Source organism: Schistocerca serialis, chromosome 7 (genome assembly GCF_023864345.2).
Source record: "Schistocerca serialis cubense isolate TAMUIC-IGC-003099 chromosome 7, iqSchSeri2.2, whole genome shotgun sequence".
NCBI lineage: Eukaryota > Metazoa > Arthropoda > Insecta > Orthoptera > Acrididae > Schistocerca > Schistocerca serialis.
Window position 1 is genome coordinate 563626428 of NC_064644.1, and position 19900 is coordinate 563646327.

General features: G+C 38.4%; 1 protein-coding gene across 4 annotated transcripts in view; it reads right to left on the reverse strand.

The window, feature by feature from the left end:
• LOC126412775 (protein broad-minded-like) overlaps window positions 1-19900 on the reverse strand; it is a 273178-nt gene that overhangs the window by 190388 nt on the left and 62890 nt on the right. For all 4 annotated transcript variants that reach the window (XM_050082544.1, XM_050082542.1, XM_050082545.1 and 1 more), the window contains exon 2: window positions 17254-17546. In XM_050082544.1, the coding sequence (XP_049938501.1) occupies window positions 17254-17546 (293 nt within the window). The remainder of the gene's footprint in view (window positions 1-17253; window positions 17547-19900) is intronic.

Sequence of the window (19900 nt, forward strand, 5' to 3'; positions counted from 1 at the left end):
AGACTCTACCTGCTCTGTGGCTCGCATTTATACTTTGGTGTCATGATTTGACAGTGTTCTGGAAGGAACAGAGGAAGCACCTTTGTTGACAATGTAAACACCCAGAAACAATTGACTGAAAACTGTGGAAAAATATCATTCAGTTAGGAGCTTTTCTGAGATCCACTTCAGATATGTTCTGATTAATAAGAGACTTGCCACCTAATGCTGTAATGTTATATATGAGGACAATGAAATACAGAAGAATTCCTTAAAAGGGCAGTTATTTTATTTTGTGGTGAGTTATAGACGTGAACTCTCTTACAGCCCTCGACTCTTTCCAGCTGGAAATAAAAGCCAATGGCACAATTAATGGCAATGTGTAACATGTCCACTGCATGAAGAAAATATAGGAAATGGCGAACTGCAAATCTTAAATAAGGTGTAAGTGTTCATGAACAGTACCAAGGTGACAGCTCTTTTCTGAAGTTGTTAATTCAGTTACAAACCATAAAGATATTACTCATAAACACTTCATTTTGATTCAGTTTCATGACAGGACTGAGGCTGAAAATGTCATTTGGTGATGAAAGTGAATGACATGGATAAGAGTCACTGAAATAAGAAAGGTTTTGAAATATAAAAAATAATTTTCACAAAAAAGAAGAAATACATGACGTTGCCTTGAGTAATTGAAGTAAACCCACCAAAGAAGAAATTGGTGAACATATGCTGTGGTGTCGACCAATATAGTTGTTACATTTAAGTTATTTGGTGATTTGATAAAACCAAATAAGCATGAAATATCACAACATATGACATAAACAAGATTAGCCAACCATTGCAACCGGGTCAACAATGACAAATATTTGCATGTTGAAATAATCGTCAACAAGAGAGTGTAAAAACAGTATGTCTAATAAATTGAAGACTTTGAAGTACTGCTTCTATATCTAGACATGTAGCAGCAATCTGCTTCAGCATTTTTGTGGCAGCTGACCAACACAACAGCAGTGTGTCTAGGTCTAGCAACGGGGCAGCCAGTCAGTTGAATATGGCAACAGCTATGTAACGGTTCACCAAGACATTGTTTCGCCCACATACAACATGTTGGCAGATTGGTGCTGTTGGCACTGTCCCCCCTCAGGTGGAATGTACAAGCCAAAGAGGGAAAAAATTTTTTGCGATGATTTGTTCATGAAATGGTGTCAATAAAAGGATGATTGTCGGTGTGTCAGTTTCAAGTTTGGGAATCTTATGTTTTAATATATGGAGTAGCTAATTTTCGTACAAGAACAATTGTTTTCAGTTCTCCTTCTTCTAAAGTAAATGGGATGTAACCATGTGAATAATAAAGAACACAGAATAATATTATTATTTAGTACCAAGGAATGAGTCTTTGGCCAACAGCCTTTAAAGATAACTGCCTGTGAGTGAAGACTTGTTGTGAAGTATTTCGAGGACATATAGGTGACTTACAGAACTATGAAAAGTGTAAAGAAGAGATATAAAGGAAAGAGGCAAGAAACATGTTTTAATTAGCTGTGTAAAAGTCACTAAGCTTACGGAAAACTTTGTCACTGAAATTTATAAGGTAAGGGTCATAAATTAAGCATACAATTTCAGATTTTTAAGATGGGTGGACCACATTTTATGTAGGTATGAGAGAGAAAAAGGGATGGATCAACCTGGAGAAGAGATGGCATAATCTTCAGTCAGGCAGATCTGTGGAATGAAAGATCTGTATGATTTCTTTCATGTATAGTGGTAAAGAAAGGGACACCCACATCACAAAAACGATAATGTATGTACACAGTACTTGCTCAAAAGATAAGGTGTGAGTGCAGTTCTTACAGGGACAGGGAGCTATAACGTGACTGTAAGTCACTCTATAGAAGTATTCTTCAAAGCACTTGGGTGATGATTAATTCTTTGAATTTTAGTTTCCTTATACATTACCTTACAGCAAATGTGAGATTTCAAGTCACAGTAGGTAGTGTAGAGTGAAATGTTGGCATGTAACTCCTTATGGTAAATAAGATACTAATTCTTGTTTATCTCAATAAATTTGAGAACCTGGTGATTTGGTACACAAAAATTGAAAAGCAACATAAAGTTAATTGCCTTTGAGCAAAAGTAATGGAATGATCAAGACTGGTTACACAGAATGAATCTCCTATGGGTTTGCCCTTCCGCTATAAAAAGCTAACAATATAATTAATGATATGAATATAATAGAGGGAAACATTCCACGTGGGAAAAATATATCTAAAAAGAAAGATGATGAAACTTACCAAACAAAAGCGCTGGCAGGTCGATAGACACACAAACAAACACAAACATACACACAAAATTCTAGCTTTCGCAACCAATGGTTGCCTCGTCAGGAAAGAGGGAAGGAGAAGGAAAGACAAAAGACAAAAGGATATATATCCTTTTGTCTTTCCTTCTCCTTCCCTCTTTCCTGACGAGGCAACCATTGGTTGCGAAAGCTAGAATTTTGTGTGTATGTTTGTGTTTGTTTGTGTGTCTATCGACCTGCCAGCGCTTTTGTTTGGTAAGTTTCATCATCTTTCTTTTTAGATATAACAATATAATTACAAAGTTATTGATTGACAAATACGTGAAGTGAACTTAGAAACAAGACTCCTTAGCCTTTAACAAAGTAAGCACAAACACATGTTAAAGACACTATCCAAAAATAGAAAAATAAGCTACATACTTGCCTTTGGTACACCAAGTGATTATTAATTACTAATGACATATTTAAGGGTTATGATCACTCATATTTTGTTGAGTGGAGAAATTGAATTCAGTCTCACAAGACATTTATTTTGGTAATATTAGTAATTTATTAAAGAGTATGACATTATTATAAAGTTAAAATTAGATAATTAAGTTATTTTACACAACATCTTTAATCTTAGTGAGGGGATCTGTGGTGTAACAACTTGTTTCACCTCTTCCCTGCAATCAGATGAAAGATGTTCATGTAAAAACACTGTTTATGTAGTTAGCACATGGAAAATCTCCTCTGTGCATGTTTCAATTTTGGTTTGTGCAGAGATAATGAGAGAGGCATGAGTGCAGGACACTGGCAACACACAGTGCTGTCAACAGTTACTATCTGCTCTCAATGTGGCTTTTACACTTTAGTATCACAGTTTGGTGTTGTTTTGGAAGGCACAGAGGAAGCCCCTCCACTGACAATTCATGCACCCAGAAGCAAAAGAAAAATTCTTGGGTGGTGTTCTGAGATTCACTTCAGATATGCTTCTCTGGGTAATTTATTTGACAGATTGTCACCTAACATTGTAAATGTTAAATATGAAGACAGTCAAATACACAAGAGTTCTTTAAAAGGCCAATTACAGTGAGGTGGTACAGACATGAGTTCTCTTACAGTCCTCGACCCTCTTCAATTGGAAATGAAGTCCCATGGCACAATTAGTGGCACTGCATAGCAAAGCAACTGCAGCAAGAAGACTTGAGAAGGTGACTGTAAGTCTTCAATAAGGTAAAAGTATTCACAAACAACATCAAGGTGACAGATCATTTGACAGGTTGTTTGTTCAGTTACAGCCCATAACCACTTCAGCATTGATCATCTTACAGATGCATGGATTTCTACTAACTTTTGCCTATCAACTTTTGTACATTCTTTTTTGAATCAAGGATGCAATAATTTCGTCCATTCACTGTCTCAACAGGATGCTAACAACTGCTTATGTGCTTTTTCTAGTAGAAATACTCTCCTAGCCTTCTTGATGGATTTATTAGTACTCATTGCCACTATAGTGACATTGTGATCACTAATCTCTGTCTCTATACTGACGCTATTGATTAGATCAGGCTTGTTTGTAGCCAGACGGTTAAAAATATTTACCTTGCATGTGCATTGTTTAACTAGTTGTTTAACACAGTTTTCAGAAAACATGTTTAAAAGTACTTCACAAGGCTGTCCATACTATGTGCATTGGATCCATAGATGTCACGGCCTATACTCAGTAGATTGAAGTCACTTAAAAGTAATACTCCATGATTTGGGTATTTCTATGCTACTGACCACAGTCTTTCCTTGAATGATTCTATAACTGTTATGGCGGAATCAGGTTGTTGGTAAGAACATCTGATAATTAACATGAGTTCACCTAGGCCTGTTCATCATGGAGCAATGACTACTCCACCAAAATCAGTTCCAGGCACTCATGAATGAAACAGGAACTGACACTGAGGGTATAATACCTAAAAAAGAAATGATATATTCCATTCTCAAATGAATATACAGGAGTATTGTGCCATTTACTTCCTGCACCATTCCAAAGATGAGCGATACAGAGTTCCTATCAGATTCTATACCGAATCTGCAGCTGGGTTAGCTAATATTTTAACCATTATATTATGTATATCCAAGAACAAAATACAATGCCCAGTGTTTGGAAGAAACCACAGATGTCACCAGTCTACAAGAAGGGTAGCAGAAGTGATCCACAAAATTATTGTTCTTTGAAATCCATCTATTGTAAAATCTCAGAACATATTTTGTACTAGGACATGACTAGCCATCTTGAGCAGATAATCTGGTCCATGGCAACCTGCACAGTTTCCAAAAATGCTTCATGTAAAACATAACTTGTGCTTTTCCTGGTGACATTCTCAAAGCTATGGACCAAGGCAGTTAGATGGATGCAGTATTTCTCAACTTCTGAAAAGCATTTGATTTAAAATCACACCACTGATTATTAACAAAAGTTGATTACCAAACAAAATATGTAAGTTGTCTGAGAATTTCTTGGTATGGAGAGTCATCTGCAGAAGAAGAAGTAACTTCAGGTGCACCCCTGGTGTCTCCTGTTTTATGATGCATATTAATGAACTGCTGGACAATATTAACAGTAGCCCCAGACTCTTTGCAGTTGGTGCAGTTGTCTATTATAAGTCACTATCTCAAAAATGCTGCACAAATATCCCCTCAGATTCGGATAAGATCTGAATGTGATGTGAAAGATTGGCAACTTGTATTAAATCTTCATAAATGTAAAACTGTGCACTTCATAAAACACATAACTACAACATGAGTGCATCCCAATTGAATTCAGTCAACTTGTAGAAATATCTGATTGTAACAATTTATAGTGACATGAAATGGAATGGGCACATAGGCTCAGTTGTAGTTACATTACCTAACAAGATAGAGCGGTATAGAAATGACTGGAAACAGCAGTGTTGGGTCTGTGGGCAGACAGTCCACTGGAGATTACAGCAGAAGCATGGGAAACAAAATTCAGAGCAGTGAGCCTACTTGAAGGCTCATGACGAACACACGTGCTTGTGACAACGGAGTGTTGATTTGCGAAAAATAATAACATGTAAATCAGAAATAAGTGCAGAGTGCAAGTTGTAATTATCAAAATGTTGAATATCCACAGAGTAAGGTAGTGAGATGCAGCTGGGTTGGTTCCAAAATACTGAATGGTGTGTGACAAAGTTTCATACAATACTGGAAAGTCACTGTCAGACAACCATGTTTGGAAACTTAATGTATTAGCCAAAAACACTTTTTGATCACCTGATCCAGTATGAGCTAATGCACAGGGAGGCTCATATGCTGCTGACTTGGTCACCTGTAGCATCTCTGATTTATCATTTGAGTTAACATCTACATTGTACAATACTACGCAGAAATCATATGTATCAACCATCTTAGAATACTGCTTAAGTGTGTGGGACCCATACCAAATAGGATTAACAAACAATATTTAATGTACACAAAGAAGGGCAGAATAATAGTCAGAAGATTGTTTGCTTCATAGGAAAGCATCACAGATATGTTGGAAAATGCATATTGGTGAATACTTGATTATAGATACCAACTAGCTACACCTCATGATATAGCCTACAGTTAAACAGTTATTTATAAAGAAATGTTAATGTTGAAAACCCTATCCATGCATACGCACCACCACAAAACTTAACTACAGTGTGAGATACAGCCCAGTACACCATGCAACATCGGCAGGGGGATGGGAGAGGGGGGAAGGAGGAAGGGGAGGAGGGAGAGGTAATCATCTTTGGTGTGTACAGAGAGCCAGAAATCTATTGAATATGTCTCTGTAAACAACATTCTGAGACTTCTTGTTCTCTGCATATATGCAGAGACTTCTGGCTATCAGTACGCATGAGCAACGAATGTAGAGCTGTCAATGCAAAAAACATGGTGCATTCAGATGAATACCTGCCACTTTTGTCATTTGTCCCTATCTCTTATTTATAGTTATCAAGGCTACTTTCAAAGAGGCACTATAGGAATTTATGGTATCAATACCATCTCTCCATTTGCTCCAATGGTGATGATTGTGGCCTGCACAATATGCATTTTCATCTCTATGACATGTAATTGGTGACATTGCACAATCTTGGTGCATCCAGGTTACACATCAGTAGGACAGGCACACCCATCTTCAGCTCCAATTTGTGAGATCACACCCCCAGCAGCTATAATGAGTTTAGAAGGAATACAGGGTACACAGTAATGTAATTTTTTGTCATCACGGTTATCGACTGACATATAGGTGGTTCCTCATAAGATACTAGACCAATAACTTTTTTTATTGATGTTTCCCACCAACTCATTACTGGACACTAATAGTGCTCTTTCACATAATCATTCCTTGTTGCACAAGTTTTGCTGTAAGCTACAAAAACCTCATTAATTAGGTTATCTTCTGAGCTTACAACATGGCTGAAGCAGTTTTCAAAATTTATTAAGCCTTCTGAATCCATTGTAAAGTGACCCTCACCAATCTGAAGGAGGTATTGAGCAAAGAGCCCAGAGCTGGACTCTCATATTAGTTGTGTGTTGCAATCTTTCTATGTTTGCCCACAGTGGTGAAGACTTGAGGCATGCAATCATCTTGTCTTCTGTAATGTCTCGCTTGATGACCAGCATCATCTGTTGGAAGGCCCCTGCAAGCAAGACAACCACTTCAACCATCAACATCAAGTTACCGCAGATGTCCAAATGCTTCAAAGAAGTGCCTCAGTTGAATGCTTGAGTGACATCGAGCATTTGTCCCAGCAATCAATTTGTACTGCTGCAACAGAGTAGCATGACCACTGCTATTGCTCACATTCCAAGGGAGCATTTCCTCCATTCACAAGGCTCAGGGGTAGCTCGATCATCAAGTGGGCAGTTCTTGCTCCCCTGAGCAAGGTCTCAGCTATCCTGGAGGATGGATGACTAACCTTCCAAGGCTGTGGTGTTGTAACTGAGCTCCCTGAGCAAATAAATGGACAACTCTTCTACTCACTATAGGGTGGACATGCCAAAACCAGATAGCTGTTTTCCCACTATTGTAAAAACTTCATCTTCAATAAATTTCACTGCTTCGTTGAAAAATATGTCATTGTTGGCCTGTGCTGTCCCTTGGAAATGGTGTGTGATCTCTTCTGATAATGAGGTTTTTATATTTGTTCCAAAGTGACACAGTGTTCAAGAGTCTGCTGATGCTCAACATGACACCATAGAGCTCTCTCAACTTGATAGATGACCAACACAGTACAGCAGCCTCCATTACAGTGTCTGAATGGCCATCATCTTCCAAAAGTCCCATAGCCTCTCATGTTTCCCAGAATGTGGATTTTTTCTGAAACTTCCTGGAAGATTAAAACTGTGTGCCAGACTGAGACTAGAACTCGGGTCCTGTGTTCGAGTCTCGGTCCGGCACACAGTTTTAATCTGCCAGGAAGATTCATATCAGTGCACACTCTGCTGCATTCTGGATTCTTCCTGTCCATCAACTGTTTTGAGGGCCTGAAAACTGATGGGGCCATAGACACAGGTCAGTAGCAATTGTGCACAATAACATTCATAGCATGTTAAACACACCGAGCGAGGTGGCGCAGTGGTTAGCACACTGGACTTGCATTCGGGAGGACGACGGTTCAATCCCATCTCCGGCCATCCTGATTTAGGTTTTCCGTGTTTTCCCTAAATCGCTTCAGGCAAATGCCAGGATGGTTCCTTTGAAAGGGCATGGCTGATTTCCTTCCCCATCCTTCCCTCACCCGAGCTTGCGCTCCGTCTCTAATGACCTCGTTGTCGACGGGACGTTAAACATTAATCTCCTCCTCCTCCTCCTCCTGTTAAACACACAGTGTAAATTATGCCCAGGGCCTCTGATGCCCCCACACATTGCCAGCCTATGATGCGTGTGCCCTAAACATGATGTTTCCATTCTTTCTGTGATGGATTCTACTTGTAATATTTTGGCATTTCCACATAAAGCAAAGTTCAGACAAAGTCATTCATATGGCACAGATAGAAAACTGCAGGAGGGGGGAGGGTCAATATCTACCAAGTCACTTTGTTGCTGCTCACTTATCGACCAGCTCTACATATCTGCACTTTTTCTCTTGGGTCAGTATTAGCAATGCCCTGCTTTCGCACAATAAATATGTTTATGCACTTGCAAATGTATGTAGTTGCCTCAGCTGAGTTACAAAACTCTACATTAATGTGGGAATTAAAAAATTTGGAAAGGAGCAGCACATGTCAGTTATGACAACTTGCATGGTACCTCTAACTTTAAGTGTAACTGTACATCCCATGTCCTTGCATGCTTTGCATCTTTACAACAGATACCCATCCTCATCCATTTAGGCCTCTTTTACTTGTGCCCAAGGATACTTTTTGGTGCATTTCTCATCCTTCATGTATGGGGATGTAGGGTTCAGCACTTCATAAGAACTTGGATTAGCCCCTTAGTGACGACATCATATAGTTCTTTGTCTATAAAAAATTATAAATCATTCAAACCCAAACAGAAAAGCCAAATCATTCTTTAAGGATCCTGATAATACCACAATCAACTACACTTCCCAAGCATTCCACTTGTTGCAAGATATTTTCATACATATATGTTTCATTGCTAAGGAGTTTAGTGATGCTTTTATTCTACAGGAATATTTCTGCTGTTCTGCATTTATGTACATACTTATTTCATTTGTCAAAACAGAAAAAACTTATCTCTACATTACCCATCCAACAGGAATAGTAGTCACATTAACAATCCCACAGGAACAATGATTTTTTTCACAATAAAAGGTAATGTATCATATGTGTTAGTTCAGGATACACACTATTTTCATTCTGAATTTATGTAAACAAGCATACTAACTCAACGAAGAAAGAAAATAAGCAATTATTAGTTCAGTGCAGTGCAAACTTTATAACATTTCTAGGCATAACAATGTCATTTGCCCTCACATTTGTTTCAGTTACCAGTGGATATGCTCACATATCATAATTAAATCCAGTCTCACTAAAAGCCTGTCATATTCCACATGTATAGGCATGACATTTCCCTATCATACAGCATTTAAATGGCATCACCATCCTGTGTCTTCAAGTGTCTCAGATGCTGGAAGATACGGAAAAAAAAGGTGGGGGGGGTCACACAATTATAGCTTTCGGCCATGAGGCCTTTGTCAGCAATAGATACACATACACATGCACACACACCCTCACACAAACGCAACTTTCACACAAGTCTGCAGTTTCAGACAACTGAAACCACACCACTTCAGTTGGTGGTGTCTGGCTGCATATCCAATTGAACCTGGTTTGAAGTTAAAAAAAATGTGAGGAAAAACTGGCAGATGATGGGCCGTATCACATTCCTTATCAGCAAGCTGTTGGTTGATTTGTATATATGACTAAAGGCATAAAATTGGGCATGGGATGTGCTTTGCAGACTGTATATAGATTTGACTCCAGGTAATGATAAAATCAGATAAGAAAAACGAATTACGAGATGCATCAAGGCACAGTTCATAAATGACCAACTTTACAAAAAAGTGGAACATCTCAACTGTAGCTTACTATGATGCTGATTATGAATCAGATCTCAGTCAATGATGGGCTGTATTTTTTAAGATAGCGGTGGCAGAGGTATTGTGGACTTCAAAATGGCAACAGTCAGTAGCTATATCAGCTACAGTAGCAACTACAACACAAGAAATTATATCCCTTCAAGCATGTCTCTGTGAAAAACAGGAAAGCGTTTTCTGTGATAATTGAGGTGCCACTGCACTGGGTCACAACAATGTGCATGTTACTCAAACAAAAGAGATCAATGTGAGGCACCAACACATTCACAAGCTCATTAATATGGGAAAATTCAGTGTCAAATTGATCAGTACCAACATGTAATTAGTTGATTTTTTGGATGAAGGCACTTTCGAGGATTGAGCCTCAATGGTGCAATCAAGTGGTGGTAATTCTGTAGTTTACTAATTAACACCTTGAGAAGTCATTGGAGGGGGGGGGGAGAGGAGGATGGGACGGTTATGAACAACTACGTTTTCATGCTGACATCTTGTGTTAAGATTGTAGTTTTTTAACTTTGGTTTCTCCTGTTGTTTATTCTTTTAACAAAAAAGTGGTTGTTGTTGAAAACAAAAAAAAAATTCTGTTTCACTTAGAATGAATTTGCCGCACACTTTTATGGAATATAAAAGCATAGAACAACTAATTATAAATCACTGCTTTGACAAAAGATTTTCCATTTGTCATATTTTTAATGGTACATGTCCATATTTGTTGTAGCTGTAACATCTCAGATCTTTTGGACAGTGGTGTGGGTTGTTCTGTTTGTCTTCCATATCTGTTTGAAGAGCTATGTCATTGAAACATTATTTGTCAAATGTTCATCCTTTACTTCCTTTAGTAATTTGTTCTTGTTTGAATCCCATCATGAAGAAGAGTCTTCACTGAGAATTCTGAATATTTTATACAAAAATTGCATTACATGAAAGAATTTCTGTCTTTCTGGATTTGAAACTATTGAATTGGCTGAACAGAAATATGTATTCACAAAGTCAGTTTGTATGGACATATAAATCTGCATTAGAAATGAGATGATGAACTTTGTTTCTGTAGGTCATTAAATTACTTCAGATCATATAAAAGAATGATTATTATGTGTGACAGAAAGAAATGTAATCATAAATATACACCAACATGAGAAAAATTATAGTGTATCCCGTTCTTCATTAGAAGCATGCATTGTCTACACCTATAGATATTCGAAATTAGTTATTTCATTAACCAGCCATCAGAATTGCCCAATTAAATCTCAACATTCCCCCAATCCTGTTCTGTGGCATATGAAATGGAATGAGAATGTGAGAACTGTGATAGTGAAGGTGAATAGTCAACTTCAGTTTATTAGAAGAATTTTAGGAAAGAGTGGTTCACCTGTAAAACAGACTACATATAGGACACTGGTGTGACTTATTCTTGAGTACTACTCAAGCATTTGGGATCCATGCCAGGTCAGATTGAAGGAAGACATCAAAGCAATTCAGAGGTGGGCTGCTAGATTTGTTATCCGTAAGTTAGAACAATACACAAATGTTACGGAGATACTTTAGAAACACTTTTTGAGAAACACTTTTAAGAAATTTTAGAGAAACAGCATTTGAAGCTCACTCCCAAAAACTGTAAACCTTGGGATGTCAGATCATGCAGGGCTGTTGCTTAGGAGCTCTCTAAACAGAAACAGACAGTTCTTCAACTGAACTCGGGAGAGCAATCAGGCCAGACAATGAACATAATTTTGAATCAGTTAAGAAACAATCTTAATTGCATAAACTAGGGTACAGTACTCACTAATGTCTACCAATGATACAACACAGAATTTTTTAGAATTATAGGAGAAATCCTTGTCTAATGTTGTCCCAAATATCACAGAAAACACACAAAGAAGAACCAGAGAAATAAACCTCAAGAACTGAGAAACTGGTATATGTTACACCTGTGCAAACTTAGAGATGGTGTACCATGACAGACTTCAACAGAATCAAGCTTAGAAAGAAGCTTACACAGCTGTGAGAATCGTGCATAGATCAGAAATTAGAGCAGCCTAGAGGGAAGCCAATGACAATTACATGCTCAATTTGACAAATAAGTTTAAAGCAGCACGGAAACACAGGCAAGTTCTGAAAGTAAACATAGCAACATTCCATTTCAACCAAATACCGTAAATGCCTGCTTTACCAGTTCTGGCAAAATGACACTTCAGCTGGTCTCATGTATCCTACAGACAAGTTAGTGAAGCAATTGCCATACTTAGTAAATCTAAAGCAGAGGACTTCTGTGGACTTTCAAATCATATAATAAAAATTATAAAGAAAGAAATTCTACTGCCACTAAACAAAATCATCAACCAAGTGCTACATGAAGAATCTTCCCAGATTGCCTAAATATTACTATTATAATAAAAGCATCTCCTGATACCTATCATCCCACCTCATTCATACCAATCATATCAAAAATTACAGAATATTGTTTGCACAAACACTGAACCAGTACTTTGAGCAAAATAATCTACTTAGCTCTTAACAGTCTGGTTTCAGACCTCATCTTTACACAGTCAAAATAATTGAGACTATCATCACAAAAATATACGATTATTTTGAGACTAAGAAAACAGCCTGTGCCCTTCACCCTATTGAGTTATATCGAAGCAACAGAAAGCAGGTGGTAATTATACACAACCAAAAGTCAAACTCATTACCTGTTACAAAAGGTCTTTCACATGGCTCAGTACTGGGTCCATTTCTGTTCATTGTACGAAGGTTCGAACTTAAATAGTGGCAACTATTTATTCACAACCGATACAAAAGAGTTACATGTTTGCACCTGTTACTGTCTTTCAGAGTAGTCACCAGCATTATCTAGAACCCATTTCCAGTGATGTGGAAGGCATAGTATATCATTAACAGAGCCTGTTCTGTTGATGGTGTAAATGGAGTGGTCTACTGTCTGTCGAATCTCTGGAACACTTCTGAAGCGAATGCCACGAAGTGGTTCCTTCATCTTTGGAATCAAATCAAAGTCACAAGGACTTAAGTCCAGGGAGCATGGTGGATGGTACAGTACTTCCCAGTCCCATCGACTTAACAGAGCAACCACAGCTTGTCCTGTATGCGCCCACGCATTTTCATGCAAAATGGTGGGTGGGTTGCGCAGAAAGTGTCGCTGCTTCTTTTGTCAAGCTGGTCACAAGTGATACTCAAAAGATGAACAGTAAGTAATATTGTGCTCTGACAGTCTGCCATGGATGAACATAATGTGTTAGGATAACACCATCACAGTCATACGTGAGAATCACCTTAACTTTCACCATACTGGGGCTCTGACGCACTTTCGACTTTCGTGGCAACCCATAATTTGTTCGATTGGCATTTCAGTTTTGGCTCATACAATGTAGCCCATGTCTCATCCAGTGTTATGATAAGGCATAAGAAAGCCTCTCCTTCATGTTCATAGTGCTCCAAGTGCATCCGAGCAGCATCATAACACATCCATTTCTGCATTTCCGTCAGTTCATGCAAAACCCATTGTGATGCAATTTTTTGCATGCCAAGGTGTTCCTTCAGGATGGGTAGCACAGTCATATGTGCTAATCTGGTTTCATGGGCAAACTCATGAATCGTATGGCATCAATCACTGTCCACTAACATGGCAACAGCATGCACTTCTTCTTCAGAGATGCTAGGACGAACTGCCCGATGCATGTCTGCCACAGTTTGCTTTTACCCAATGTGCCACTGTTCTGTACAGCAATGCCAACTCTCCGCACGCCTCTTGAAGACCTTGATGATACTGTTGTGCTGTATGACCTCTGGCACATTCAATCTTGATCCAACTCCATTGTTCCTGTTTCGAAAACATAGTGACACCATTACGTTAGACTGCTTGCTGACAAATGACTGTGTTTCCCTCGATTGTGTGCACGCTGGTGATGTGGGACAGGCGAGTCCTTTTGTTTGGAGGTAAGGTAGGTATGTCAACAATGTGTGCTATCAGTGACAATAGTAGTTTCCATTGCATAGTGTCTCCACAGCAGTGTTGCCACTATTTAAGTTCCAACCAATGTATATATGAATGAATTACCATTGCTTTGTCAGGCAGTACTGTATGCAGACAATACAACTCTAATCACATAAGCTGATGATCTAGAGGAGATGTGACATAATGTAAATGTAACAAGGATCAATGCACTAACTCGTTTCAGGCAAATTATTTATAAATTAATAACAATAAAACTGTTTTCAATTTCAATGTTTCTACTGAACATAAAGAATAATCGAATTATTGGGTTTCCACAAAGATAAGAAACTCAGCTGGGCAAGTCATACAGAGAAATTGTGCTCAAAACTTTCTCGAGTGATTTATCTGCTGTACAGACTGAGGAATAATGTAAGCAGAACTCTACTAGTATACACATATTTTACACTTTTCCACTCCCACCTTACCTATGGAATTCTTCTGTAGGGTAACTGCTGCAGCTCAGAAACCGTGTTCAAGTGACAAAATAAGGCTTTCAGATGTATAGCAGCACTGACTCCAAGAGAATTGTGTAAAGATCACTTCAAAGAGCTCAGTATTATGACAGTCCCAAGTCTCTAAATGTATAGTTACCTTGTCAGTGTTAAAGAGAATTTAAATTATTTTAGCCTTAAGATGCCTATACAGGGTCACAACACAAGAACTGGACAATCAACTGATGTATCCTAAAATAGGCTAGCTAAGGTTCACAACAGCCACAAACATCTATGCCCCAGACTTTACAATAGAATCCAAAAAGCTGGTCATTTTGTTTCCTATAATACATTTAAGAATGTTCTAGCAGAGTGGTTTAAACAAGAAGCATACTACTCCATGAAAGAGTATGAGTGACATAAAGTTCTGACCACTGTCATACTAAGTTGTAAAAATCACTGGTTAAGAGGTTCCCACACATATTACTTTCACATTACATGTAACAATGTGTCACTGATATTTATATCATGAAATTTTTATGTATGTCACGTCTCTTAGCTTTATATGTAAATAATTACCCCAGCAACACACAAAATGTTCAAAGGTGAATAAATTCAAATTCAATTCTACTCTGACAAAATACATTGTACATAAGGACCATGAAGATAAGATACAAGAAAGTAGGGTGCATAAGGAGGCATACAGACATTTTTCCCTTGCTCTATTTATGAGTGGAACAGGAAAGAAAATGGTTAGTAGTGCAGATCTTCTGTGGCACTGAAAGTAAAATGAAAAACTGTTCATTCTACAAAAGTGCACAATAAGAAAAGTGTGTAAGTTTGATAACCAAACGTGTTACAGAAGCATCTTCAGGAACCTAGGGACTCTTACTCTTGCCTGACAATACATATACTCCCTAATGGTATTTGGATTGAGGTGGACAAAAGTGCATTTAGGATAAACTCAGCAATTAACAACCACAGTAGTAGAAGTAGAAATAATTTCCATATAGACTATGTATCCATTTCTACGTTACCTTTCCTTCTCATCCTGTTTAGTAGGTCTCTCCTGACCTGGGGTTCTGTGTGACTTTCCCAAGCTCTTCTCATTTCCTAAACCTCACCAGTCTTTTTCGTTCACTCCTCATCCTTCCCCTTCAAACTTTCTTCCAGCAGAAGGAGCCACTGGCTCCGAAAGCTTGCAAATTTCAATACTTTTATATGTATGTGATTTTTTATCCATAGAATTATATTATAGTTTCAAAAATTTGTTATTTTTGTTGACATATTAGACCCTGTTAGACCCTGGGATTTAATAAGTTTTTTATGTGAAGAACCCTCCCCCCTCCCCCCTGCTCCCCCCCCCCCCCCCCCCCCACACACACACACACAGAGCCACACTGTCTCTCGGCACTAACAGTCCCACTGAGCCAAGATTTTGGCTGAGATCACTACTCAGCCCAGTGGTGTGTGTGTGTGTGTGTGGGGGGGGGGGGGGGGTGTCCACACATGTGTGAACAGTCTACCTTTAATTAAGCCTTTTTGTTGTTAAGCGCTTCCTCTATGGGGCAAGAGATATAACTGCCACTATGTCTTGTTACATCTTATGCAGATGTGACAGAGTCAGGGGTGTTGTTTTCAATGTTCACCATGTTCACCATCTCCCTCCAGATATTATTAGAGATTTTCATGGGGTAAATATCTGGGCTTTAGTAAGGTCAGGTCAGATTTCTGTTGGATTCTGAATTTTTGTCATGCCAATAAGGGGTAGCACTAATTTGGCGAGTGCAAGAAATATCAACTTGGGAAATATGAATGGTAGTGTTACGATTCTCACTAAAGTTATGGATAAACTGTGAATTCTGATTTTCAAGCAGCTCAATGCAGTTGGTGTTATTCTCGATACTTTTTCCTTCAATCAAAGCACACATCATTAAAACCGATCCAGAAGAAAATCAGAGCCTCCTCGATTTTGATTCATTCCACACACACAGACAGTCTTCCAGAACGTTACCTAACACTTGTGATGAACATGGCGTTGTAGGTCATACAAATACAGATATAAATGTGATTCATTTGACCACATTACAATGTTCCATTTATTCCAGGTCCACTCTTGATATATCTTTGCCCACTTTGGATGGGACTGAGAAAGGTAGCACAATGGTTATTACACTGGCCTCAAATTCAGAAGGACAAAGGTTCCAATCTCCATTATGATATCTTGGTTTCACTTAAGGCCAATCCCATGATGGTTCCTCTCAAAAGGGCATGGCCAATTTCCTTCCCAATCCTTCCCTAACCAAGTTTGTGTCCTATCTCTCATGACATAACTGTCTCTGGGATGTTAAACATGACTCTTCCTTTTTTTCTACTTTAAATGGATCTTTATGGACTGGGTCAAATATCTTGTGTTTGCATGTAACCCTACTTTAATGTCAGTGCAAAGCAATTGCTTCTGGATTATACATTCAGAAATGGCTCACACCCTGCAGAAATTTCTGCACTGCTGTGAAGCATTTTTAAGCCACAATGTGGGACACACTGAATGTCTACTAGCCTGTCATTGTTATCTTACTGCTATAGTCCTGATATGAATTCCTTGTAGACAACAATATCTGCCATTGTTGATGGTCCTATTATCTGATACATTTGAAATCTGCCAGTTCCTTCAATGGACTCTGCTATACCAGTCTTTTCACTTCAGCTTGAGACTTGTTATCAATGGAGGAAAGATAAGATTGCACAGGTTCACTCTAAGCATTCTCTAATTGTCAGGCTATAGGCCTACTCTCCAAATAGTTACACTCTGCATCATCTCCTTTCTGACAGTCAGCAGCTCCCTAAAGATTGTATTAACTTTGACATACCAGGTGATTAATATTTATGTAGTGCGCTTACTACTTTTACAGACTGGTCTATTATGGAAACTATTTTACATACCTCTTAGTGTTGTGGCAGTAGAAAAGACAGCATTAAGCAGTTGTTGCTGTTTCTTATTCCACAACCTTGCATCATTTTGTTCAATGCACCATGACAACTGAGACAACAATAAGCAGATCTCCACAGTAACATCCAGAGTATTGCAAATGTTGGGAATAATTGAAGATAAGAAATACGAAGTAAAGGATGGAATTTCATTAATATTTTGTTGGAAAAGTTTAGTTATGATATCTTTGTGTTGTAGAAGTAGCAGGAGCCCCACTGAAGAGTTGGCAGTCAGCATGAGAAATTTACTGTGAACACAATAAAATGCTTATATTAGTTCTTTTAAGAGATAAACAGTAAATTTTAAGCTTAAAATGGCACATCTTAAATGTATTTTCATACAGTACAGAGTCAATATGAATGAATACATATAAACTAAATAAAAGCTACTAGTTTATAAAACAGATTATGAATGTGTGCATGTGTGTGTGTGTGTGTGTGTGTGTGTGTGTGTGTGTGTGTGTGTGTGTGGAAAGTCCAGGATGGAATAGCAATAAAAATGAAAAGGCAAATTGCTGCTAACTACAGAGAGGAAGCATTGAGTTACAGACAGGCACAAAGAAAAAGGCTGCTACTACTACTAGTAGTAGTAGTAGTAGTAGTAGTAGTTGTAGTAGTTTTCATTCATGGCAATTTACTTGCCTTGGTTCATTATTATGTTTTCAACAAAATTATGAACTGTGTTGATTACTAAAAGAACTGAACATTCTGCAGTTTTTAGTGGGGACTAACTGCCATAGTCAAAAAAATAATTTTAGTGGTGATCCCAGTTTCATGAACAAAGTACAAGTTTTATGTAAATAAAGTGCATACTTGTAAATCAAGCCAACAATGCAAGATACAAGCTGCTCCAGCAACATTTCATTTGTGCCATTCCATATAAGCATCAAATCAGACACACTTTTGGCCACAGAAATCAAAAACTTGGTTCACACAAGTGGAAGCAAACGTTTTCTATAGTGGAATAATGAATGAGAAGACAAATTTCAGGTATGTGGTCGAAACTTCACTTCTATAGTGAAAGATATTGTCACTCCACCAACTTCCATTTGTTACGAGCACTTGAAGCCAGTGGTGATGCACAGGTTTCCAAATCAGTGGTTAATGTTGTTCCCTGTTTTGCCTGTGACTGACTGTAGCTATCTTCTGAGGAGGTAGTTGCATCCTGATGTTCAATATGAGGTCTGGTCCTGTTAATTATCCCCAGTTGTCTGAGGTTCACTATTGGAGAAGGGAATTTTTTCCCAATGTTTCTGTGGTAGTTCCAAAGCCACATTGCATCGTCTACTGAGCTGGTGTCCTTCTTCCCAGCTGATCAGGTTCTCTGCCATTAGAGTGCCGCAAACACTTGATATCAACAAGGTTGGTCTGAGTGGTCACACATTAGATGATGATACTTTAGAGATTTTGGAAGGGACCTCAGCTTTGCAGTCACCTTAAGAGCCCTACCAGTTCTGGTTTCATCAGCTTAGAGGAGCAAGTGGTCAACACTCTGCCATCAGTTGTTCCAGAAGAGATTCAGAGAGAGAGAGAGAGAGAGATATGCAGAATTCTAACCAGAGCCAGGCCGCTTAAAATAAACATCTCAGGAGATGAGAAGATGGCGCTCAAGGGTTTGCAAGAAGATGAAAACTTAGTAGTGTTACCTGTGGACAAGGGGAATTCTACTGTCTATGATAAGAAGATCTGTCAAATTTTAGAGGATCCTACTTACAATCCACAAGAGAATAATCCCAGTGATGGAGTGGACAAGAAAGCCAAGGCTCTTCTTAAGGAAACAGGATGGTCTGAAAAAGATGTCAAGCAACTAAAAGCTAACGCACCAGTACCACTCAGACTATATGGATTACTCATGAGCCATAAAGAGGGTGTACCACTTCATCCATTCGACCAACATTGGTGCAGCCACCTACACTGCAGCCATATACCTTAAGAAGATGTTAGCATAATTTGTGGGAAAATGTGTCGACCACATCAACAACATCCTATGAATCTCCAACACAGACATCATGGTCAGTTTTCACCTTGTCTAAGTAATATTATATGGCTACACTATGATATTGCAATAGGAGGTGATCTGAATGCTGATTTTGATGTTACTAAATGTAAGGGTAGTGTTGCAGATCTGGAAAACTTACTAAGGCAATACAATTTACATCATGTTAATAACAGGCCCACAAGAAACAAAGCATGTTTAGATAACATCTTTGTAAGCTTCAAGACCACTGAAAACACATGCGAAGTTGTAGTGTTCCCATTCTCTGACCATCACTCCGTATCTCTAAATTATGCAAGTAAAATTCCCCTCAATAGGAGCAATGCATACAGACCTGTCCCAACAATTGTGATTACCAGACCCATAACTGAGGATAAAATTAACACATTTCGTAATTCCCTTGCTGACACAGACTGGTTTGGCCATTGTAGTGTCGATGGACATTACACATCAAGTAATGACCTGCCAGCCAAAATAATATTTGATAGATTTTTTAATGCATTCTTGACCCTATTTAACCGTAGTATTCCCATAAAGAAAATCAAAATAATGGACAGCAGCCACAAATCCAGATCTCAAAACAGACAAAATATATGTTACACTAAA